Source organism: Echinops telfairi, unplaced genomic scaffold (assembly GCF_000313985.2).
Source record: "Echinops telfairi isolate 266 unplaced genomic scaffold, ASM31398v2 ScPeMD7_40;HRSCAF=151, whole genome shotgun sequence".
Classification (NCBI taxonomy): Eukaryota; Metazoa; Chordata; class Mammalia; order Afrosoricida; family Tenrecidae; genus Echinops; species Echinops telfairi.
In genome coordinates, this window is record NW_022103938.1 from 676,854 (window position 1) to 702,676 (window position 25,823).

A 25,823-nucleotide genomic window follows, 5' to 3' on the forward strand; every position below is an offset into this window, starting at 1 on the left:
AGGGGGGGGTGTTTGAGACCATCACTGGCTGATGATCTCAATCATATTACTTACCATCTCTCCAGCTAACCCAATCACCAACTGAAAACCATTTCTTCCCCAGGTTTCCCTTGGCTTCTCACCTGTCCAGCAGCTCCCGGGAGCAGATGTGGAACTAGAGTTGGAGGCAGCTCCTGGGTCCTTGTGTGCTGTTCGGGCTGTAGATAAAAGTGTCTCCCTCCTCCGACCAGAGAGAGAGCTGAGCAATAGCTCTGTGGGTAATCTGCAGCTGGGGTGACAGGATGGACAGAAGAGACCGTTAGACTGCAGGCAAAATGGAAAGCGGAGCCCAGGAAGCAGGAGGGAAAGTCTAGGGAAATGGTGGGCAAAGTGCTGGTGTGGAAATCCAGATAGAAATGATATGAGTGGTACACAGTTAGTATGGTGGTGGAGATCAGGAAAGAGAATGAAATCTGGAATAAGGATGATGGATTATGGGGAAAAGTGAGATAGGCATGAACATTTTTAGGGTGGGAAAAATGGCTTTGGTAAAATAAATATGGAAGAATTTAGAGTAATGACGACCAATAATACAGAAGTAGTGAACTGTAGCACCAGCATCTGAAATGATTTTCTCAACTGATTTCACTTTATATCAAAACTCTAGTACCTTTCCCCTCTCATCTCAGGTCTATAGTCTGTTCCCGTTCTGGTACGGTTACTATCCTTATCAAGTGGCTGAATATGATGAGTGTCCAGCATCTGGCCCATGGGACTTACCTCAACCCCTCATTGACCCTGTGCCTGAGGGGCGCTCGAGCAGCCGTTCTGCCATCTGGAGGCCATGGTTCTCTGGAGGTGCTGACCTTTTCCGCTTTTTCCAGGTAAATGCTTACCCATTTTGTTCTTAAAGAAACATCAGTGGTGGTAGGAGGCAAGGAAAGCCCATATCCAGGGAAGTAGAGACCCCTGTGGGCACTGATGGGGACACACCCAAAAAGAAGCTCTGACCTGTAAAGTATCCTCTCTTGATCCTTATTCTTGAAAAAGCTGCCCAATTACCTTGGAGAGCAAAGCCTTGTAAGACACTATAAACCTAGTCTCCCCCTTCTGCCCTTTCTCTGTGATCTCCAACCTATGTCAGTGATCCCATAAAATAAGAGAAGGTAGATAAGGGGTCTCTTGTTTTCAAAAAAGTATTTTACACTTATTTTATGAGCAGAGGTTTGGGATGCTCTGTGGCCGGGGTCTTTACCAGGAGGGTTATGAGGTCAAGGATTGTGTCTCGTTCATCCTTCGCCTCTCCCTAATGCTCCCTATGTTTTTGTTGCACTGAGTAAGCTAATATGATTCATCATCCAAGTTCAGAGTCAGCCAAATAATAAGGACATGAAGGTAGAATGTGGGAGCAATTTGTGGAAGAAAATTTAAATGTATTTAACTTTCATTGAAAACCTTGCACGCTAGCTACAAGTGAACAACGCATCTTGGGGACGGAACACTGGCTAGTAAATTCTAGTTTTATCATTAATAATAAAAGAAGAAGAAAAAAAGAGTGTTTGGGGTCAACCCTTCTATGGTGGAATTACTGGTAGTAGTATTTGTATTAGTGGTGGGATACCAACTAACACTGTAATCTCTGGTCTCTTTGGTGCCTGTCAGAGCGTGGGCCTGAAAATCCTGTCCAATTCCAAGATCAAGAAGCCAGTAGTTTGTAATCACTGGTCTCCCAAATACGGCACTGCAAGTGGTGGAGGTAAGCTCCTATGATCGATGGTTCATAGATTGACTAAAGTGTTAAGTCACTGAACTCTGAAAGTTCCCTTGTTGCCTCCTGTTTTTCCATTGACAATTCTAACATTAAAATGATCATAGATTGTGAGTCCTACGGGTCTTCTCTCTCTGCAGAGGACTTTGAAGTTTCAAGACCTTACCTACTCATCCCCTAGTCAAACCTCCTTCTCTGTCATTTCCCTTGATGGCCTCTGTGATTACTTAATAAGAATTCTTGGTGCTGTAGTGGGTTACAAGTCGGGTTGCAAACCACAAGGTCAGCAGTTTGAAACCACCAGCTGCTCCTCGGGTGAAAGATGAGGCTTTTTTCTCCTGTAAAGAGTTTAGAGTCTTGGAAACCCCCAGGGGCTGTTCTATCCTGTCCTATAAGGGCACGATGAGCCAGAATGGACTTGATGGCAGTGAGGTCAGTTATTTGAGTTTCTCAGCAGTCCAATCACATGTTCTCTGCTTCCTCTGAATTTCTGGCTAGCAGTCCCTCTACCTCTCAAACAAAAAACACCTGCCTTCCAAAATACTTTCGTTCTTGATCTCCACAGGAAGTAATGACATTTCTAGAGAGGCTTTTCCATCTTCGTCAGTTCAACCAGGAGATTCTCAGGTCCGCCAGTACTTCCCCGAGACCTGGCTCTGGGACCTCTTTCCTATTGGGTAAGTGATGTCTCAATAACTATACAGCAAGCTTATACTCAATGGAGTCAGCAGAGAATCCCCAGACAAATAAGTTCTAATGAATCCAAGTTAGAAATGTAAACAGAGGTATGGGAATGTGGTTCTTTCCCGGAGTGTTTATACAATTATATTTAACCATTCAAAGAAAATCCACATTGCGCACCCAATAAGGTGGCTATAGTAGCCTCGGTGGTGTAGTGGGGGACACTTTGGGCTGCTAATACACTTTGGGCTCCCTCTCTGAGGGAGAAAGATGATCCTTTCTACTTCCATAAAAATGTAGTCTGGAAACCCACAGGGGCAGCTCTGCTCTGATCTGCATGGGATTGACTCGACAGCAGTGAGTAACTTAGCGAAGAGAGCTGTAATTGAGAAGAAACAAAACAGGTGTTGGCGAGTGTGAAGAGACCTAAAACTCCATCCACTGCCGGCGGGAGTAGAACGGTGTGACCACTGTGGAAACCGTTTGCCAGTTCCTCAAAAAGTTAAACACGGAATTGCCATATCCACCAACAATTTCTTCCAGGTATATACACAGAAGAATTGAAAGCAAGAATGCAGATAGAGACTTAGACATCAGTGTTCATGACAACATTATTTTCAACCAAAAGGTGGCAACAGCCCAAATGTCCAACGACACATGAGTGAATAAATAAAATGTGGCACATATGTACCGGGTGATACTACTTAGGCATAAAGAAAACGAAATCCTGAAACATGCTCCCACACAAATGTGCCCTGAAAACATAATGCTAGGTCAGAGAAACCAGTCATGAAATGGCAACTTCTATATGATTCTACTTATATAGAATATCTAGAATAGGAAAGTGTATAGAGACCAAAGCTTATCGATGGTTAGCAGGAGCAGGAAGAAGGGAACAGAGAAATTCATTGCCTAGGGGACAGTGAACTTCTATTAAGAGCAACGAAAAATTTTGGAAATAGTGTGATGCTTAAGCAACATGATGCATGAACTTAATGCCATTGAATTGTACCTGTAAAAAATGTTTGATTGGCAAATTATTGTTTTATATACGAGGGGGTACCCCACCCCACACTCCACCCCATACCTCCCAAAAAACAAAATTGTGCTGGATGGAGTGGAGCTTTCGGTGCATGTATTTTTCCTGCTAGGTGAGCACCGAGCCACTTGCACTGAGTTAGTGAACCCAGTGGCATCACCTGGGATTGTTCTCTCTAGTCACAGTGAATTTTTTTGTAAAAGCATTTTCGCTCAAACCTCATTTTTTGTGATGGCTGATTTAAGAAAACTGTGCAGCTATGAAATTTTGTTTCCTGCTGGGGAAAAAATGCCATAGAAACTGTTCTGATGTTGAACACAGCTTATAAGGACAGCGCTATGGGAAAAACTCAAGTGTACGAGTGGTTTTCTCATTTCAAAAAAAGATGAAATGCTGATTGATGACAAACCTCGTTCTGGATGTCTGTCAACTTCCTGAACAGATGAAAATGTTGATTTGTAGTGCATTTGGAGTTCATTCCACTAGGTCAGACTGTGAATCAAGCTTTCTATTTAGAGGTTCTGAAATGATAGCGTAACTGTGGCAAAGTGGGGCCTGGTTTTGCCACCATGGCAATGTACCTGTTCACACAGCCATCTCAGTGCAGTTTGGGGCAAAAACCAGCATGTCTCTCTTGCCCCATGTACCTTACTCACCTGACCTCACTCCATGTAACTTTTTTGTTTCCATGAATGAAGTGGGATATGAAAGGATAGTGATTTGATGACACAGAAGAGGTGAAGAAAAAAATGAGGGAGGTGCTATCAGCCATCCAAAGAGATGAGTTTGAAAATGTTTCCAAGAACAGAATCACAGATTTGACAAATGTATTAAGTGTAATGGAGAATACTTTGAAGGTGATATGGTTATTTTGTTAAAAAAAAATTAAATACATAGCTTTGGGAAAAATTCCGTTTTTTGGGGGGAGAGGTACTCCTTTGTATATATAGAACAATTATCAACATATATACTCGTATAAAGCACATATCCACTCACATTAGTTCCTATCCAGTGCTTACAAATTCATTTTGAGAAGCCATAAGAGCACATCCTGAAAGATTTAGAGGGCAACAGCCTGGAGCCCATGGAGACCTGGCAGTGTGGTGGTTAAGGATTGAGCTGAGATACTAATGGTCAGCAGTTCAAAACCACCAGCAGCTCCGTGAGAGAAAGACTGGGCTTTGTACCCCAGGGAGCAGTTAGAGCTATGAGTCAGCATGGACTTGAAGGCAGTGAGGTGAGCCGCTAGTCCTCTAGTAGCAAAGCCGAGTACACACTGGGCTGCTAACCACAAGGTCACTCGTTGGAAACTAGGAGCTTCTGTGCAGGAGAAAGAGGAGGATTCTGCTCCTTGAAAGATGGACAGCCTCAGAACCCCAAAGGAGCGGTTCCAGTCTACCCTATAGTTCCCATGAGTCAAAGTTGACTCAATGTCATTGAGTGAAGCTCTCTTTCAGATAAGCATCCACACCCATCCACCCTTACTCCCTCACACATGTATACTGTCACCACCCCATTCTCCCATATTTATATGTCCTCACTCACCCCGAGATTCATGTCCTGAGCTTCACATGTTTCCTCAGTTTGGTCGTCTCTGCACTTTTTCCACATCACAAATTCACTTCTGAAAAAAGTCAGGCACAGAAGACAGATATCATATGGTCCTGCTTCCATGAAATTCCTCAAACAGGCCGTCTACAGTATATACACACCAAGTTTTATTAACAGTTACCAGGGGTGAGGGGAAAAGAGGGTAGAAAAAGGCATCAAGCCTAGGGGAGGGGATACTGCACTTCCCTTACGGGTGAGGTGAGGGGGCGAGGAGTGGTGAAGACCGAACCACATGGCGAACATAATGAATGTCGTGGAGCTGTACCTGTGAACGTTACAGCAATGGCAAATGTTTTGTTCCCCGTGTATTTGACACAGTAAAAAAGTGGGGAAATAATTTCTGCAGATGAATTCAGAGCATAATTCATGACTGTTCGTCCTGTCCTGCTTCCCCTCCACCTCACGCGGGTCCTTGTGTTCCACAGCAACTCTGGGAAGGAGGCTGTCCACGTCACAGTCCCTGACACCATCACAGAGTGGAAGGCCATGACATTTTGCACCTCCCAGGCCAGAGGCTTTGGTCTGTCACCCACGGTTGGACTAACCGCTTTCAAGCCCTTTTTTGTGGATCTGACCCTCCCTTACTCAGTCGTTCGTGGGGAATCCTTTCGTCTTACCGCCACCATCTTCAATTATTTAAAGGACTGCATCAGGGTGAGGACCGATGATCCAGGGCACAGGGGGCTGCATCAGAAGTAGAGGCCTCTGCCCTCATACGTTTAACTGGAAGCCTTCCAGTGTTCCCTGGGAAAGAGGAGATGGCATTGCCTCAGCTCCGAGTTTCTCTGAGCCTCTGGGTGCACTCATGTCTTTTATAGCAAACACTCCTTTCAGGTTCAGACCAAGCTGGCTGAGTCTGACGAGTACTATGGGGAATCCGGGGCGGACTCCAAGGCCTCGATCTGTCTCTGTGCTGATGAAGCAAAAATCTACCACTGGAACATCACAGCTGCCAAACTGGGTAAGAGAGGGAAGTGGTGGGCAGGCAGGGACAATCTAGAGAGAAACCCCAGTGGGCCTTCATGAGCTGGGGCCAACTGCATGGCTTCTGGCTTGACATTTCAGCAGAACTGTTCTAGAAGTGAGAGGACTTCACTGGCTGACGAGAGAGCTACTGAATTCCTTCCTTCTTCTCTCTTCCCAGGTTACATCAACTTTACAATTAGCACTGAAATTCTGGACAGCAGGGTACCCTGTGGAAACCAAAAGGGGTTTGTTCCCAAAAAGGGGCGCAGTGATACACTAATCAAGCCAGTTTTGGTCAAGGTAAGGTTTCTGAGGCCCAGCTTCAGAGGTAGAGCCAGCAACCGAGGCGGGATGCTCACTCTTTAACCGTACCAGTTAGTCTCTCCAATTCCAACCAGGAAACGTCAACTTTCTCCTTCTCTGACCTCTTACTGGCCTCGAACAATTTGCCTAACCCATGCTGAGTCCAGTGCCTGGCATATCACAAACTCTCACGCAATGTTAGTCACTGAAGGAGTGTGGATTTCTCTTATGAGAAGTTTTAACTCCCTCATTAGCTGCTTTCTTAAAAAAAAAATTATCATTGTCAACCCTTTGTCAATCATTCCTCTCTCGTGTTTGCTAATTTTGCCCTTGTTCAGAAGGCATTCTATTGAGAGGTCCACCTGATAGTAAAGTTCTGAGCTTCAGAGACCGCTCTGTTCTCATCCTGTAGGAAGCCCTGGGAGCACAGGGAGGGCCTCTTCTCCCTAGGTCTTCCTCCTTCCTCCCCTTTCCTCCCCCTTCCTTGCCACCTACCCTGACAATCATCTTTCCTATTTTCATCTGGATGGGTCCAGCCTGAGGGAGTCCTTGTGGAGAAGACACACAGCTCGCTGCTGTGCCCAAAAGGTGGGTTGACTGGAGGGGAGGGTGGGTGGTGAGAACCCTTAGGTAACAGGAGATTTTCTTCAGCAAAAAGAGGAATGGAATGTAGATGGTGGAAAGGATTAGACAGTGTGGGGTGCCATTCCTTGTGGGGCCAATTAGCTGAGAGGCAGGAGGAAGAAGAAGATACACAGTAGGATTGTGGCTTTCTTTGAAAGTCTTTTCAGGAAAGATCATCATGAATAGATAAAAGAAATCTGTCTCCATCCCACAGAAAACTCTGGATCGTAGGAAGTTTTACAACACGTTGGACAGGAGACCCTTCACTGCTTTTATCTTCTATTGTCTCACAGGAAAGGTGGTTTCAGAATCCATCTCCCTGGAGCTCCCTGCGGATGTTGTCCCTGATTCAACAAAGGCTTATGTTACTGTTCTGGGTAAGCAGATAGAAATTCTTGGTTGAAAAAAAGAAAGAAAACATGGGACTGAAAGGTGTAAAAGTATAAAGTGGGCTGGGTACGTAGAGTTATCTGAAAGAAGGTCTGCTAGTGACGGAGAAAGACGAGTTTATTTTATATAGTGGGGAATGCAGAGTATAGGCAACAGTAGAGGTGGTGTTAGATGTATTCTGTAGTGCTTATAGAGTTGACCAAACAATATGTATTTAGACTTAGGTGGTCTAGGAAACAGATAAAGAGAACAAAAGGCTTGTGGCAGTCACCTGTAAGAAAATGAGGCATTTACCTATTTGAATATAGTTTAGGGAAGATGCGTCATGTTTCCATGTTTCCACCGTTTCATGACTGTGGGGAAGAAAGGGAATGAATAGAAAATTGAAACCCTATGAAATTCCGTTAGGGACCCAGTACTACCATGTCCAGCCATGTTGTCTTAAACAGAGTTACTTAATCATCCGCCCCACCACCACTGTTTTAGAAAACATTTTTTCTTGGTTTGGTCAAGGTTTACAGAGCACATTTGTTTCCCATCCAAGAGCCGATACACATTTCGCTTGCTGACCTTGGTTGCAGGCTCCTCAATGGAGCTGCATTCTTCCCACTTCTGCCCAGGGCTCCCCATTTCCATGCACCCTTCGCTCCAGCCCCTTCCCGCCTTCTGAAAAATGCTTCCCTTTGAGGTTGACTGTTCTGAGGGTTGTTCCTTAGAATATTGTCGATTGTTTAACAATTAAGCAATCCTGATTTCCCTTCTGTAAGACGTGATAGTCCTGTGATACTTCTGAGGATTGCTGTGAAGATCAGATGCGAAGTTGAGAAAGTTCCGAACACAATATCTAATACATAATAGGAGCCTTATCAATGCGGAGTTCTTTTTCTTTACTCTTTTACTGGTCGGTCTTTTGTAGGTCCAACATTCTGTTTTAACTGTAATTTTATTTATAGCTCTAGTATCCAACTAACTAATCTATTGCTATCAGGTCGATTCAGAATCATTGCAACCCTTTACAGGGGTTCTGAGGCTGTAAATCTTTATGGAAGAAGATAGCCTCACCATCCTCCTATGGAGCAGCTCATTGTTTTGAACCACCTACTTTATAGTTCATAACCTAAGGTTTACCCAACCATGCTAGCAGGCTGGGTAATAATACTGTATTAGCCCGAATATAGTAAACTTTTTATTGTAACATAGTTCACTGTGTTCCACACTGCATTGTAAGCTCCTTGAGGACAAGAGCCAGGCTTTTTTCATTTCTGGTTCCTAGAACTGTCCTGGGAACATAGTTGACATCCAGTAAATATTTATAGACTTGAATGTATCTCAATGGCTACAGTGTAAATGTTAATGAGTTGCTACTGGCTTATATAATATATGGAAAGGTCTGTGGACAATTTGGCATAGACATAACTTGTCAAGATGGTATGTGTTCCTATTCTGATTGATAGCTGGGCACCATCTACTTTCTTCACCGTACTTTGCTGTGATAATCTTACCTTCAGTGATCCTTTCATGAAGGTATCAAGCAGGACCATGTTATCAGAACTAAGTGTACTTAAATTGGGGCTAGAGTTAAGTAGGACCCCAGACTCCATCTGCTTGTCCATATGGTTTGCATGGCTCAGGTTTACTTTGGTGGTTGTAATATAACAAAATCACAACCCTGTAATAGTAACTGCATCATTAGCAGCCATACGCCAATCAGCAGCCAAACAACCAGAACATACATACTGAAAAAAGAAAAAAAAGAAAGGAAAAACAAAATCACAAAAGAGCAAGCCACAAGCAGGAAATCAAAAACCCATATAACTAAAGGAGTATGGCATTGTCACCCCCCTGGCGTATAAGTCGATGGCATTATTAACAGTCAGTATGAGGAGTCTATACGAGTAGTCTCATCTTGAACCACACCCATGATATTTTTCCCTACTCAGTTCAATCTTTCATTCAACTGGGCTCTGTTGACCCTAAATATGGGAGTTGATGCCACTTGGGGGTCTTCCTGGGCCAACTTCCCCAAGTGTAGATCCCTGTTCAATGGATCCCCACCTGTTGAGTCACTACCAGGTGGGCACTGAGGCACTACATGTATGGGGATCCTGCACACCCACCAAGTCAGAGGTTTTCCCCAAAGTCCAGCAACTGCCACTTCCATAACCCTGGGACAGGCCCTCTCTGCTTCCTCTCCCATTCAAATACCCCATCCCTCAGGCCAGGGGTACAGGCAGCTTCAAGATAGGGTTCAGTTCATTCAGCAGAGCCTATACATTAAGCCCTTTTGGGGTAGCCCCTGCATTATGCCCTGTTACCTGCCAAGTTGGCTTTTGTGATCATCCTTGGGCTTAGTCCATGGTGTGGTTCATGAAAGGTTGCGTAGAAAAGAATTCATAGGGTCTACCCAGGTACCTAAAATCTGGCCCATTTCCCCCCTAGGTTCCCTATATTCATTGTTTAACATCCCTTCCCACTCTGTGGTTATAGAGAGTCACTGAGTTTTAACTGAAGTGTACTAGGGACTCTCTGGGGTGCTTGGGGACACTGACCCAGAATGCTAGGGTGATGGTCATATGTTTTCCCCTATGCCAAGATACCCTGTGTACACCAAGAACACAGCTGCATTTGCTAAGATAAGACCAGGCCCAGGAATTGTTTGTGCTTAGAGCAATTTTATCATGGTGTTATTGTTACACTATGCGTGCTATGTACTCTTGCCTCATTATTATCTAAAGCTGTCCTTTGGAAATAAAATCTCCCTTTGAATCATCAAAAACAAAACAAAACAAGACTGTGTGTTCAAAAGGGACTTGGTGATTTGGAGGGTAATGCACTTATATGCAGTTGGGAAGCTTAGTAGTTGGGTATTAGACTTTTCATGACATCATTAACCAGTTCTAGTAACTTTCTGGGTCCAGAGGGTTGTACAAACCTAAAGTTAGGCAAATAGTTAATGCACTTGGCTGCTAACAGAAAGGTTGGAGGTTAAGTCCACCCAGAGATGCCTTAGGACAGGGGTCCTCAAACTACGGCCCGCAGGCCACATGCGGCCTGCCGAGGACATTTATCCGGCCCGCCGGGTGTTTTTGCCCCATTTGCCTTTTCACTTCAAAATAAGATATGTGCAGTGTGCAGAGGAATTTGTTCATAGTTTTTTTTTAAAACTATAATCCGGCCCTCCAACGGTCTGAGGAGCAGTGAACTGGCCCCCTGCTTAAAAAGTTTGAAGACCCCTGCCTTAGAAGAAGGGGGTCTTCTTCCCCCAAGTAGCCATTGAAAAGAGAGCAGAGCATGGCTCTAGTTTGCCACACATGGGGTCTCCATGAGTCTCAATCAATCTAGTGACAAGGGGCTTTTTGTTCTGGGTATCTAGCATCATTTATGGACCCAATGCTGCATTAAAGTTACTGTTGTTGGTGGTGTTAGGTGCCATCAACTCAGTTCTGTGCAACCCTATGCACAACAAAACAAAGCACTGCTTGGTCATGAACCATCCTCACCATGATTGGGTTGTTTGAGCACATTGTTGTGGCTACTCAGTCAATTCATCTCCTTGAGGCTTCCTCTGTTTCTCTGCCCTCCACGTTACCAAGCATGATGTCCTTTGTCAGGGACGGGTCACTCCTCAGAACATGTCCAAAGTACAAGAGACCAAGTCTCATCATCCGCACTTCCAAAGGGCATTCTGATTGTACTTCTTCCAAGACAGATTCGTGTTTCTTCTGGCAGTCCCCGGCACTTGCGTCATTTTTCACCAGCACCCATATTTCAGATGCATCGATTCTTCTTTGGTCTTCCTTATTCTTTGTGCAACTTGCACATGTACGTGAGGTGATTGAAGTACCATGGCTGGAGTCAGGTGCACCTGTATTGTAATTGTTTATTGTGAACTATAACTGAAACTGTTTGACCCTTTGTGAGCTTTTGAAGGTAGAGGTTGTGTTTGCCTTATAGTTGTACCTCCCAAAGACATAGTAGGAACTTGTTAAATGATAGTTACGGTATTTACTGGTGTATAAGATGAGTTTTTCAGCACATTTTAAACGCAGTTTTTGTGGTAAAATTAGGTGACTCAGCTGATATTCGGGCCAGCTTATACTCAAGTATATACGGTACTATATATTTGTAAAACGAATGGTTGTTTATTTTTTAAAATCTTAATTGCTTTTTTCTTTTTCCTATCGCTAAATGCTTGTTCTCTCCCTTTGGCTCCCAGGGGACATTATGGGCACAGCCCTGCAGAATTTAGATAATCTGGTCCAGATGCCAAGTGGCTGTGGGGAGCAGAACATGGTGATGTTCGCCCCCATCATCTACGTGTTGCAATACCTGGAGAAGGCAGGGCTGTTGACTGAGGAAATCAAGTCTCGGGCAGTGGGTTTCCTGGAGAAAGGTAAGTTGGCTCAATCTTTCTTGGGCAGTCTTCTCCCTCAGGATCTAGGATAGGGCGAAAGAGTGGAGGCCGTTCCATTCCCTGGCAGTGGAACTTGAAGAGGCTGGGGATGTGTTTTGAAGTTGTCATGTGATCTAAAACCACTTCTGGCTTCCCAGGGTACCAGACAGAGTTGACGTACAAACACAGCAATGGTTCATACAGTGCCTTTGGGGAGAAGGACGGAAACGGAAATACATGGTAATATTGCCCCTTTCCCAATGAGCATGATTCCCCAGAACATAGTTCCTGGGCCCTTTAGAACTTTCTCCCCTCTCACCTGAATGTGGTACCTTTTTGCACTCAGCCTTCCACCTGCCTAACGCTGTCTGTTTCAGCATCCTTCTCCAGCTCTCGTGTCCTCCCTAGTTCCTGTCCCTACTCGTGCCAATTCATGTATTCCTTTGGAGGCTTCCTCTGGTATTATGTTTTCCCATCTCTCCTTCCAGAGCCCTGTGTCAGAACACGCTCTCACCAGGAAATTTCCCCTTTTAGGCTGACAGCCTTTGTCACCAAGTGCTTTGGCCAGGCTCGGGAATTCATCTTCATTGATGACAAGAACATCCAGGAAGCTCTTAAGTGGATGGCAGGAAACCAACTCCCCAGTGGCTGCTATGCCAATGTGGGGAAGCTCCTTCATACATCGATGAAGGTGAGGGGCTGGCCAGGGCTCTGCAGCCCACTGGCTCTGTCTGCAAGGAACTTGCTCCTCGGAGCTGTAGCCAACAAGCAGTGACCTAGGCATCAGTTCTTCAGGTACGAGTGACATCACGTAGGCCTTAGTCTTCAGGAGGGACAATAGCTTAGGCCTCTGAGACACATAGTCTAGGCCTCAACTTCCATGCCTGTAGAATGGGACAATGGACTAGGACATGGTTCTCAGATCAGCAGACGAGCATCCCCTTGCTTGGAAGGCAAACTCGAGCCCCACTCCAGACCTCCTGAATGAGAACATGTGTGTGTGGAGGCTGGAGACATTTTCATTAGCTTCCTAGATAACCCTGAAGAACCTGGTGGTGATGAGTTGCTAACCCCAAGGTCAACAGTTCAAAACCACCAGCCACTCCTCAGGAGAAAGATGGGGCTTTCTACTCCTGTAAAAAGTTACCGTCTCAGAAGCCCACAGGATCAGTTCCCCCCTTTCCTGTGGTCATTGTGAGTTGGAATCAAGGCGATGGCAGTGAGTTTTGTTTGGGTTGGATAATTCTGATGTAGCTGAACCACTGGACTAGAAGGTCTCTCAGCCTTTCACCCTCTCCCCCAATCTGGAATGTAGTCTGAGCCATTTCCTTTGGTGAGGACGAATAGGCAACCAGGTGTCTTTTGTAATGCTGTCTATCATGAAATTAACCTTAATTTTGGGTGCCAGTAATTTCTGTGCCAGTATCTTATTTTTGTTTAATGTTATGCAGTGCTTACAACAAATCAATGGGACAGGTACTTATATCACGTTATTAATTCCATTTTACAGAAACTAAGTCCCTGATTGAAGTAAATTGTCCAAGTTCATTGTTAATACGTGGTAGAACTATAGTTTGAACCTTGGCAGTCTGGCTCCATAGGCACTCCTCCCAGCCACTTGTGACATGACCATCTGTTCGTAGTCGCCATTGAGATGGCTATGACTCGTGGTAACCTTATGTGTGAGGGGGTTTCACAAAGCTCACGGAAAATCCCACTGTGTTAGACAGAGTTCTCTAGAGAAATAAAACCAGAACACTTATGATTTTAGAGATATAGATAGATATACAGCATGAAGGAATATAATAACAGCTAATTAGTCTGCACAGCAATACAGAGGGCTCAGTTCTACTCACTTCTGTGGAACAGTTAATATACTCAAAGTCCTTCAATTCATGAGGACTGCTGGGTCCAACGTCAAAGGAGCAGACAGCTGAGTCTTCTGTAGAGCAATGAGGGCAGTCCGGCCACAGGCGGCAAAGAGCAGGGCAGGTCACCAACAGTCAGCCAGACGACAGGATCCGACAGTCCCAAGCTCAAGTGATGTATACACCATCAGCGTGATGAAGCAGGTCTCAAAAGTACCTCAAGCTCCAGCAACATGATCCACGGGTGGGTGTCCCATGAGTAGTGTAGCTCACAAGTTAAAGCAGAGAACTAGCTAAGGTAACTAACTGCACAGTGGTTCAATCACCAGAGAGCAAGAGAGAGACAGGTGGGGCTTGCTGAACCATTTACCTCTTTGCCCTCCAATCAAACTGTGACCTTCTTAATTCCACATGTTCCTATTGGTCAGGTTGGCACAATAAACCTACCTATCACACCCACTACCTTTTTATTCCATTTCTCTATGAACAGCAGAAGGAAATGTTGCCCAATCCCATGCTCCCAAATACAGGATGAGACACAGATGCTGGAGGATGATGTGGTCAGTTCAGAACATCATAAGTGAAAAAAGATTTGTATCAACTTTTCTAGATAAATCATTTACAGTGTTGTTCCAGGGCTTGGATTGAACATCTTAAGCATTGAAAACAAAATAGCTCTATAGAGATTCCACTAGAATTCTTTATCAATATCATTAATATCATATATAAGGAACATCTTCATGAATATTATTTTCAAACGACTACAGGAGCACATTGCAAAGGAATTGCCAGAAATTCAACCTGGATTCAGAAGCGGACGTGGAACAAGGAATAACTTTGCTGATGTCAAGTGGCTCTTGGCTGAAAGCAGAGAACACCAGAAGGATGTTTACCTGTGCTTTATTGACTATGAAATCGCATTTGACTGCGGTGCATAACAAATTATGGATAGCATTGCAAATAATGGGAATTCTAGAATACTTATATGCAAAGCCTCTACCTAGACCGGGAAGCAGTTGTTCAAGCAGAACAAGAGGACACTACATATTTTAAAATTGGAAAAATTGGGCATCGGCACTGTATCTTTTCACTGAATTTATTCAATCAGTATGAGAACAAATGATTTGAGAACTTGGGCTATGTGAAGAACATGGCATCAGAACTTGAGGAAGAGTCAGAAACAGCCTGCAACATGCAGATAACACATCTGAAAGTGAAGAGGACTTGAGAACTTACTGATAGACCTTAACACAGAAATGTTAAAAACCGAATGAATAAGCAACGACATGATAAATGGAGAAAATATTGCCATTGTTAAGAATTACATTTTACTTGGACCTATAGGACCTATAGGACCAATGCAATGGAAGCAGCAGTCCAGAAATTAAATGATGGATTGTGTTAGCCAAATCCGTTGTAAAAGACCTCTTTGCCTCTTTAAAGGGTTAAAAAGTGAAAATGCCACTTTGAGTACAAAGGTCTTCCTGACCCAAGCCATAGTATTTTCAGTTGCCCCATATGCATGTGAAAGCTGGATATTGAACAAGCAAGGCTGGATAATTGAAGCCTTTAAAGTATGGTGTTCACAAAGAATACTGAATATACTATGTGTCAGAGGAAACCAGCCTCCAACCAAAGGGCAATTGTATGGTGATTAATATATAAAGATTATAGTAAAGTCAGAGAGGATAGGAAAGATAGGGGAGAGAATAAAATAAAGGAGTCAGACACATTTTATCGTAGCATGCTCACTTCAGCTCCTCTTGATGGCCCACATGGAACTAGGAGAAGTGAGAGAAAACCTTTACTGTCTTGTGACCTTTATAGGTAGCCATAAGACATGCATAGTCAGTAGTTACAGCATCACAACGTGGGTGCTATCTACATTAAGGTCCCTGAGCTCACAGGTGAGAGTAACCTAACACCAGTGCCCAGGGCAGGTAAGGGGGAGTGGCTGTCCTCAGAGCCTAGAAAGCAATAGCTTGTGTCTGCTACATAGCAACCAACCATGTGCTTGTAAGAAGTAACTTTAAGATAGCACTCCTATGGGAGCATATAATGGAGAACAATATTAATGATGAGCATGTGATTGGGACTCACCTCCAACTCACAAGGGTGAAGGCCTCCTCCACCCCAGAAACCCAGCCTGCCAGGCTCCTGAATATATGAGGCTAAAGGTTTCATCTGTATACACACTCTTCCTGTTCTCTGCTCCCCACAATTATGGACTGCCAAAAGAATGAAGAAACCCATCTTGGCAATAGTACAACCAGAATGCCCCTTAGAAGCAAGAATGGCAAGCTTTTGTCTTGCTTAATTGGGATATGTCATCAGGAGGGACCAATCTCTGGAGAAGAGCAGCATGCTTGGTAAAGCAGAGAGGCAGCTAAGCAGTGGAAGACCCTCACTGAGATGGATGGGTACAGTGGCTGCAAAGATGGGGTAAAACATAGCAACAATTGTGAGGATGGTTCAGAACGAGGTTGTGTTTCATTCTGCTGTCCATATAAGGGACTTTGGTGGTGTAGCAATTGCATGTTGTGCTGTTAACCACAAGGTCAGTAGTTCGAAACTGAGAGAAAGATGAGGCTTTCTACTCCCATAAAGAGTTACAGTCTCAGGAACTCACAGGGGCCGTTCTACCCTGTCCTGAGTCAGAATCAACCTGATGGCACTGAGTTTGAGTTTTGAGTACATAAGACTCAAAGACTTCTCAAGACAAGAATAGTATTCTGTAAGCAGGATCGCATCTTTCCCAAGACATTCTCTTCCCTTTTATATGAAAGCCCCGGGAGTCATGTAAAACTTGATTAGAATCAATTCCTACAATTTTTTTCCTATCTCTTTTCTGTGTGGTCAAGTTTAACAGCTCAGTGCTTGATCTCTCAGGTTCACATTCCTGAGTCCAAATTCCAGTGCTGCTGCTTATTAGGGATGTAAGTTTGAACAAGATTGTAAACCTTTTATAGGGTTCGTTTTCTCATTAATAGAATGAGGATCATAATGTAGAGTAGGTATTTTTATACCTTGCTAAGATCCTTTTTTGTGAAAAACATTAAGCAGGGCAAGTCTTTTTTTTTTAAATCGTTTTATTAGGGGTCCATATGACTCTTATCACAATCCATACATACATAAATTGTATAAAGCACATTTGTACATTCATTGACAGGGCAAGTCTTACCTAATCCCTGTCCACCTGCCCCCAGAGTAGGGGATGGACCTCATGTTCCTGGAGGGAGAACCAATGGGGCTGCTCCGTTTGGGTGGGATGGTAAAGATATTCTCCCTGGTTCCCTTTGTTGACCCTCTCATCCTTCTTAGGCCCTTCTCTTGAGTTCCCTTAGGACCTACCCCAAAGTGAAAACTACTACAGTGCCATGTAGTTGCTAAAGTCCTGCCCTTTCCCCCCTCCCTGTGTTGTGTCTTCGAAGCTTAGGGCTGCTATCAGCCCATGGAAAGGAACACTTTAAAAAAAATTAATTTATTCACAGGGTTGCCTGTGTTTGTTAGTTTTAATTGCACACGGTCCCTGCTTGGGCTGGCCGTTGTCCTCCCGCTCATCCCCTTGTGCCTTTTTAGGGTGGTGTTGACGATGAGATCTCCTTGACTGCATATATCACTGCTGCCTTGCTGGAGATGGGGAAGCCCCTAGATGTGAGTTTTTCCAACCCTTCCTCTTTATATACTTTCTATCATGCCTGTTACTAGAGAAACTCCTTTCTCTCTGCCCAATTGTAATCGGGATCATGTTAGGATTTCCCTGTTGCTTCCATTTCAAAAGGAATAGCGTATCAGCTGGTATCCGTCTTCACTTTTCAGGATCCAATGGTGAGTCAAGGTCTGCAATGTCTCCAGAAATCTCTCACCGCTGTCACCAACCTCTACACCCAGGCCCTCCTAGCTTATACTTTCTCCCTAGCTGGGGAAACGGACATCAGGAGGAGTCTTCTGGAAAAATTAGATCAACAGGCTCTCATCTCAGGTATGTTGGTCAGGTAGAAATACCTTAGGCATTCTGAGAATATGACATGTCGTATCTATGATTTTCCCAGCCTCCTCAGTCTCACATATATTCCATCCAAAGAGTCACTTTAGAAAAAGATGGTAAGTCACAAAATCATCACTAGGAACTTGGAGTTAACGAAGAGACACTAGTGGGTAGAGGTAGTAGAAGATGTATGGCAGTGTAGAATCACATTTTTGGAGGTCTTCAAAATTCCTTTTGAGTCCATGGGTGGTGAAAATGGTCTATTCACACAGCTGCTAACTAAAAATTTGGAGATGATAAGATCACCCGGTGGTACCTGTCACCCGGAAGGAACTCCTGTCAGGGGACACCTAGGTCAGTTGACAAAACGTAGGTCATAAAGCTAATGTTCTATATCTTAGGCTGGTGAACAGCACCTGAAGTCTGGGCTACCTTCCAGCCATGTGTTTATATATAGTGTAGCATCACTGCATGGGACTATGAAGCGAATGGGAAGAATGTGTCCTTCTAATGTACCACATTAGAAGGCAACCTTTGCTCAAACCCAGACGAGAAGACAGAGCGGGACAAGGAAACAAGATGGGTGGACATGACGAGTCCAGCGAGGCAACAGGAAGAAAGCTGATATGTTGCAGGCGTTGAAACCAATGTCACAGAGCGATTTGTAAATGAACTATTGACTGGGAACATGAAACGGTTATGCAAAACGTCATCGACAGTACAATAAAATGTGTCTAAAAAGAAGAAAGAAAGGCGGGCTGGCAATTCACAACCGACAAATGAGCATTTGAAAATCCCTCAGAGCACAGTTCTACTCTGACGCATCTGGAATCGCCAAGAGTTGGAATTGCCAAAGCTCTCACTGCCATCCAGTCAATATTGGCGCATCGCAACCCTATCTGACCCACCACGGCTGCGCCTGTGAGTTGTTGAGACTGGAACCCTCCACCAGCGTAGAAAATCCCAGGAAATGTCAAACTGCGGTCCTTGTGGAGCCACTACACCAACCACGGGGCTCCCTACCTTATAACTACTATGATCTATTTGTTTGTTTGTTTGTTTATTATTGGGAGTTCACACATATATAATGCCACTCCATAATGCAATCCCATAAAGCAGTATTGTACAATTGCTACCACAATCAGTCTCCAAACATTCTTTTCCTCCCTGAACTCCTTGACATCGACTCCAATTTAAAAATTTAAAAGAGGAGCTGATATCAAGGGGTCAATAGAAAGTAATTGTCTAGAAAAGAATGATGACAACACATGTAAAATATGCCTGATACAATTGATGTATGGATTGTAATAAGAATTGTAAGCCCCCTCAATGAAATTATTTTAAAAAAAATACAGTACACGGGGCCTTGATGTAGCAAGGCCATGTTTGTCTGCCTACCAACAGTTCCGCAGTCTTGGAACAGCTCTCTTCCACTGCCTCAGACACCGTGCATTTTCTGACTTAAGTTCTCAAGTTACAAGTGTGCCTAAGGTAGAGTCCAGATCCCCCGGGGGATTTTGTTATTTATTTTTTTAAATGTAGGATCATGAAATTGTATCTTAAGATGGAATGAGAATTAAACTGAGAGATTTCTCAAAGTTCTTTGACAACTTTTGGATGTATTTAGAGTTGTTTGAAGTTTTAATAGATCCTACAAATAAAATATTAGTACATCTTACTTATTTAGCTATGTATTTGAATTTTTATTTCCAGGAAGAAATTTAATCTCAGCTTTCATTTATATGAATATCATTGCTGAGTTCTCCTCTCATGGACTCTAGATATATATATATATTTTTTTTTTGCTGGGTGTATATGGGTGTTTCCAACAGTGGATGGAGGATATCCTTGCCACTGTTTTAATGATTTTAAGTTATTCTCTTCTCGATTATCTTACAGGCTTACACGTGTTCTCCTATACTCTTCCAATTAGATTGCCTCCTAAGAGTTATTCATTCTTGGTACTGCTGTTTAATAGGCTTCTAGCTCCCACTCTTCTTATCTCCATTTGTTTTTCTGTTTCGGCAAGTTATCTGTCATACATTCTACTGGATCATCTTCTAATATTTCCTTAATATTTCTTCTATAGTTTTTCAGCATTCCTATGCATAATCAACTCTTCTTTTTTATTCTTCTATTCAAACATTAAGCCCTTGATTAAGAGTGATAGTGGTGGAGTTAAAGGGAGACGATGTCAAGGAGTCCATGTAGAAAAAGATTGTTTGGAAACTGATTGTGGTAGCAATGGTACGATTCTATTTGATGTGATTGAAATATGGAATGATAGGATACAGGCACTAAATCCCAACGAGTGAAAAATATATATAAGTAGGGATTGTGATAAGAGTTGTACAAGCCCCCAATAAAATGATTTTTAAAAAAGAATAAGAAAAATCCATAAGATTCTTTAAGTAAAAAAATGCCCCCATGCACATAATACTCTTAAAAGATGCTTATACTTCCTGAGCTACTTACTTACCTCTGATAGCATCAGGATTTATAACTCAATAAGGTTTTCCTGTAGTTACAGGAGACTGCAGCCCTGTTGGCATAATGGTTATACATCGGGATGCTAACTGCAAGGGTCACAGTTTGAAACCAGCAAGGGGGTAGGGGTGGGGAGGAAGGCTGTCTACTTCCTTAAGGAGTTACCATCTTGGAAATTCGGTTCTGCCCTGCCTTATGGGTTTGCTATGAGTTAGAATCAACTAGATGGTAGTGAGGTTGAGGTTGGAGCATTTATTGATCTTCCTAGCTAAACCATACCTTGGAGATTTGTTCATGACTGCGGGCATGTGCGCACGTACACACACACACACACACACACACACACACACTCCACTCATGTCTGCATCCCGTATATACATTACAGTCAGTAAATGAGTGAATTCTGAGTACTGCTTGTTTCTAACCCTGTAAATTCTTAGTTGAACTTTCTCTGCTCTGAAGTACAGTGTTTACAGACTGAGTATGGAAAAGCCATTTCCTTCTAAGGCCTTACTCATTTTGCTTCTTTCTCCTTAGGGGAGTCAATTCACTGGAGTCAGAAACCTACTCAGCGATCAGAGGCCAGCTTTTGGTCTGAACCTGAGGCTGTGGAGGTGGAGCTCTCATCATATGTATTGTTGGCCCAGCTTACCAAGTCCAGCTTGACTCAGAAGGAGATAGCAAAGGCCACTGGTATAGTTGCTTGGCTAACCAAGCAACGCAATGCTTACGGAGGCTGCTCTTCAACGCAGGTAAACAGCTTACTCTCCTCACTGCTGCTTATTAGAAAGGACTAGAGTTTTGTGTAGCTAGAGAAAAAAAATTAATCCCACTCTCTAGGCCTAGGATCTTATAATTCTAGTAACAGAATAAAATATAAAAAACATATAGGATTCATAAAATTGGATCATATGAGCACATAAGTAGTACTAAATTGATTTAATGCTCTTTGTAGAGTTTAAGAACATATGAGATTAATATTTTACATGTAAAGGGGATACACATAATTATAACTACATGTGCATATTAATACATCAGAAAGCCAATTTTGGAGATAAAAAATGGTATGTGATGAGCATACCTCCTGTTATGGTAGGGCTTGGGAAGCCAGCAAGCTATAATACATACTAAAAGATTTATGATCTAGACAGAAATCTTGGGCAAGTTCTCTATGTTATAAAATAGGATCTGGTTATAGTATAATAGAGGCACTAAATGCTTTAGACTGCCAAGAAGAGATCACTCCGTCAGCTTGAGGGATAAGCAGTATTCACAGAGGAATGACATTTGAGATAGAGCTATAAGATCTGTAAGATCTATAAGATAGATCTATATAGATCTATAAGATCTGTAACATTTGAGGGTGACTACTGAAAGGAAGAGGAAGTGGTGTGAGTTGTGACATCACTTTGTGAGCATGTAGGATGGTCTTTGGGAAAACTGGCTTCACCAAATCATAATTGAATTTCAGTTGGAAAGGTAAGGTAGGTTCATATTATGAAAGGCCTTGTATGTCAGACAACCGTTTGCAGCTAATGCTAGGGAACTATTCGACTATTTTTTTTAACATTGTTTCAAAAAGGTTCATTTGGAAGTTGGTATACTGTTAGATCCTTTAGAGGAGTGAGTTAGACTGGAGGGAGGGTTACATCCAGGTTAGGGGTCAAGAGAACTGGAAGGAGTGTGGTGGCAAGTGGAAAGCAAACAGGAGGGTCAGAAGGGCATAAAGTTCAAATAATACCATCGCATTTGTTTAAGAACACGGCCACAGAGCGCGGAGTTATCCCCTTATTCATCCTGCAAATGTTCTGACAGACCCACAATGAATCACTGATGCAGGCACCGAAGAAAACAGGAAAGCCTTTGTCTTGTCCTCACAGAGCTTGTGCTCTGACATGGTGAAATCAGGGTTAGTTTCACTGAGACTGTAACATATCAAGGAACAGATTCTTTATAGATGGAATGTCTGGTAAAGGTGTTACGAACTCCACGTTTAAATATGAGAGTAACTTATTGGGGATTGCAAATAATTACATGGTACTATGCTTCCTGTTTCAGGAAAGTTCTTGGCCCAAGATCAGGAGAGGCTCCCTTCTTTCTTCTTGCTGGGTCTTAAATCATTATAATCCATGAAAATGTTAGAGAGCAGTGGGCGAAATGTTTAGAACTCTAGTGACAGATATATGTTAGAATCGTTTTCCAATAAAATCCTTGACTATTACAAGAAGTCACGTATCACAAATCATCCACGCTAGCTTTTCAGCTGATGGGGAGGGCCATTCCCTTGAATTGTTTCCATATGTACAAGCCGTAAAGGCTTCTTGATTACATTTCACAAAGGCTAGACAAAACGTTGTTTGTAAGTGATCAAGTTGCATAGTTATAACCTGTTCCCCGCCCCCTCGGGCTGGATGATCTGTTTTCCTACTTTATAGAGCAGTGGCGGCATCTAAATCCCCTTGTGCTGTTTCATTGGGGATATCAAGAAGTGGGGTTCCTTTTTCTAAAACATAGTTTACAAAATGTCAAATCTGTAGAAATTCGCACACTACAGAGCAAGATGTGTTTTCCAAACGCCTCCCCTCCCTTCTTTGGCTATATAAGTGTATATAAATCACGTTTCCACAATAGAGAGTTCCAACTGTGCTGTGTTGCGCTATGCTTGCTTAGTGACAGCTTATGTGTCTTAGTCCCAGATGAAGAAAAGATTTTTATATGACTTAATGGCTAAGAAGCATTGACCTGCAAGGAGGGCCTTTTCAAGGATCCCTGGTCTGCTCCCCTCTGGGTCACAGATGAGAGCGCAGTTACATAACTTCATGGACTGCCTGATTTCTATGGCTATCAAGTTACTGCTGTTTCCTTCCCAAATGAGGAAACTTCTAAATATATACTGAACGGTTACCCACTTATTTTCACAAAGCACTAGCCTGTTCTGCACTTAGGTATGGTTTCTGAATATGAGTGTATTAAATTAGCCAAAATAAGCTATACCTATTCAATAATAACTTGCTGAAGGTTACTTTCTATACAACAATTTGATTTCTATGTCAGCTTCCCCAGGGGAGGTGAATGTGGTTCTCCAGATACTTAGAAAGGATATCATCCGAGCTAGCTAACAACAAACAGATGTATGGGTTTATGGGGTTGCTTGAGGTTAATTCCAATGGTTCACAAAATGGTAAGCATATGTTTGGTTTTGTTTCTTGTTTGCCTCTTCTTCCTCAGGATACTGTAGTTGCTCTCCAAGCTCTTGCCAAATATGCCACCACTGCCTATGAGCCAACTGAGGGAGTCAACCTGGTTGTACAATCCACTCAAAATTTCCAGCACACTTTCAATGTGCAGACTGTCAATCGCTTGGTATTTCAGCAAGAGACTCTACCTCATATTCCTGGAGTATACACCTTAGAAGCCTCTGGCCAGGGCTGTGTCTACGCGCAAGTAAGCAAAGATATATAAGAAGGAATTCAGGCTGGGAAGAGGAAGTCAAGTGTATATTTGCTTCCAAGTAGAACCTTCTCCGTATCTCCCCATCTTGTTTGTAAAGAAAGTAGTTTAAACTGTAAAATCTCCAAAAAAGGTTCTCAACTCTCATTTGGTTATCTATTTCCTCTTATCAGACAGTGCTGAGATACAACATTATCCCTCCTAAAAATCTGGAGACCTTTACCCTTAGTGTGGAAATGGGAAGAGCTAGATGCGATCAACATACTTCACCCCAATCTGTGACTCTTACTATCCACACCAGGTGAGGAATTGGGGCAACGGAAAACTGGGCTGGTTGAGGGGGGACCTGCAACATAGGAGATGGTCTGGTGTGCGCATGCATGGATGTGCTTGCGTGTACGTGTGTGTTTGCTGGGGGCGGGGGTGAGATACATGCACTGAGGGAGCAAGTAATGGGCTCACCCTGGTTTGCTTCTTCCTGTCGTTAGTTATGTGGGGAGCCGTAGTTCTTCCAATATGGCCATCGTGGAGGTGAAGATGCTCTCTGGGTTCAATCCTGTAGAGAGCACCAATCAGATGGTAAGTAATTTATTTTCTTTATTTAACTGGTCCTCATGAGATCTAACATGATCATCAGAAAGTTGGTGAAATGGATAGAGTTGTATACATCCACAATTCCTAATGGGACTCTAAATTGACCAGAGAGAGCTAGCAGCCCTAGGAAATGGATTCAGTAGTCATCTCGGTTCCTTTTCCACAGCATATATCGTCTCCTTGATGAGGATAGAGCTTGGGGAGGCGATCTTAAGGGACAGGGGAGGCTGACTCTTGGTTTCCCTTTCCCCTTTCCTACTCAGCTCCTCCAGCAACCCCTGGTGAAGAAGGTTGAATATAGAACCGATACCCTTCACATTTACTTGGAAGAGGTAAGTATTCTGGAGCTTGACCAAAGAGCTTCACTGCTGTTCCCTTTTTTAATGATTCTGCTCCTAATCCAGACGCGCTAGCACCACATACACGGGAATGAATGAGGCACCTGACCAAGTGAGTCTGCACCCATGAGATGATAATGGTGGTGGAGGAAAGAAGTTATAGACACCAAACACAACCTGTGGTCACTTGCAGAAATATAGACTATAAGCTCGGTCTCATTTTCTCCTGTATGCGTATCCAAACTCAAACCGAACTCACTACCGTCGAGTAGATGCTAATGCATAGCGAGCCGACAGGGTGGGGTACACCCTGCCCCATGGGTTTTTGAGACTGTGACCCTGTATGAGAGTAGAAAGTCTCATCTTTCTCCCGGTTTATGGTTTCCAACTGTAGCCCCTGTGGTTAGCAGCCCAATTTGTCACCACTGTGCCACCCGGGTTTCCTGTGATGCATACGTTTAACCTAATTTTTCCTCCATGTTGGTGTGTAACCCTGAGGATATCACTTTCCAACAGCTATATAATCCCAACCACTTACATGTCGTTTTAAAATGCCTTATAGTCATGTAAAAAGATACAAGTGAGATTAATTGTGGTGTATTTTTCCTAACCGTATGTAGCCAAAATATTTTCATTTCACCATGTACTTAAAAAACATAAGCACTAATGAGATATCTACAGCCCCCCCCACACACACACACAACATCTTTAAAACCCAGTATTTATTTTACCATTATCAAAAAAACAAAAAAACAAACCAAATCCACTGCCACGGAATCCGTTTGGATGCAGGGTGCCTCCCAGCCCAGAGTAGAATTGCTCCCTCGGGTCCCTCGGCTGTGAACCTGGACGGGAGCAGACAGCCTCACCATTCTCCCTTGCAATAGCCAGTGAGTACGAACCTTGCGGTTGGCTGTCCAATGCTTAACCAACTACACCACCAGGGCCTCCCAGCTCTCTGACTGGTCACATGTCAAGGTCACAGGTGACCTTGCAGCACTCGAGTGTCAGAGTAGTTAATAGAAGAGGCTCTGAAGCCAGGCTACCTGGACTCCGATCTTAAATCTGGCATTGATTGTAAAACCTTGGGCGAGTTCTTTGACGTCTGTTTCCTTAGCTGGGACGTGGGGGTGGGTAGTCTTAAAAATAGTATCTATCTCAGAGAGTTGTTGGGTATTTGGTTTTACCTTTCCCCCCAGACCCACATAAGGCTGATGTTGTCTATTTGTTTAGTTCTGGGATATTATCTATGTACTTTCTTTTGTATGGTTTCCTTTTCTCCTTCATTTCTTACTTTTTTCTCTTCTTAAAGACTACATAAATGCAACTGTATTCATTTCCTTT

General features: G+C 43.3%; 1 protein-coding gene across 1 annotated transcript in view; it reads left to right on the forward strand.

The window, feature by feature from the left end:
- A2ML1 (alpha-2-macroglobulin like 1) overlaps positions 1–25,823 on the forward strand; it is a 91,553-nt gene that overhangs the window by 56,982 nt on the left and 8,748 nt on the right. The window contains exons 16-34 of the mRNA XM_045290516.1: positions 104–253; positions 669–863; positions 1,642–1,735; positions 2,313–2,424; positions 5,504–5,732; positions 5,913–6,039; positions 6,223–6,344; positions 6,884–6,935; positions 7,265–7,348; positions 11,578–11,754; positions 11,913–11,994; positions 12,289–12,445; positions 17,202–17,276; positions 17,442–17,604; positions 20,635–20,849; positions 23,326–23,541; positions 23,721–23,848; positions 24,036–24,126; positions 24,405–24,473. Coding sequence (XP_045146451.1) covers positions 104–253; positions 669–863; positions 1,642–1,735; positions 2,313–2,424; positions 5,504–5,732; positions 5,913–6,039; positions 6,223–6,344; positions 6,884–6,935; positions 7,265–7,348; positions 11,578–11,754; positions 11,913–11,994; positions 12,289–12,445; positions 17,202–17,276; positions 17,442–17,604; positions 20,635–20,849; positions 23,326–23,541; positions 23,721–23,848; positions 24,036–24,126; positions 24,405–24,473 — 2,538 coding nt within the window. The remainder of the gene's footprint in view (positions 1–103; positions 254–668; positions 864–1,641; positions 1,736–2,312; positions 2,425–5,503; positions 5,733–5,912; positions 6,040–6,222; positions 6,345–6,883; positions 6,936–7,264; positions 7,349–11,577; positions 11,755–11,912; positions 11,995–12,288; positions 12,446–17,201; positions 17,277–17,441; positions 17,605–20,634; positions 20,850–23,325; positions 23,542–23,720; positions 23,849–24,035; positions 24,127–24,404; positions 24,474–25,823) is intronic.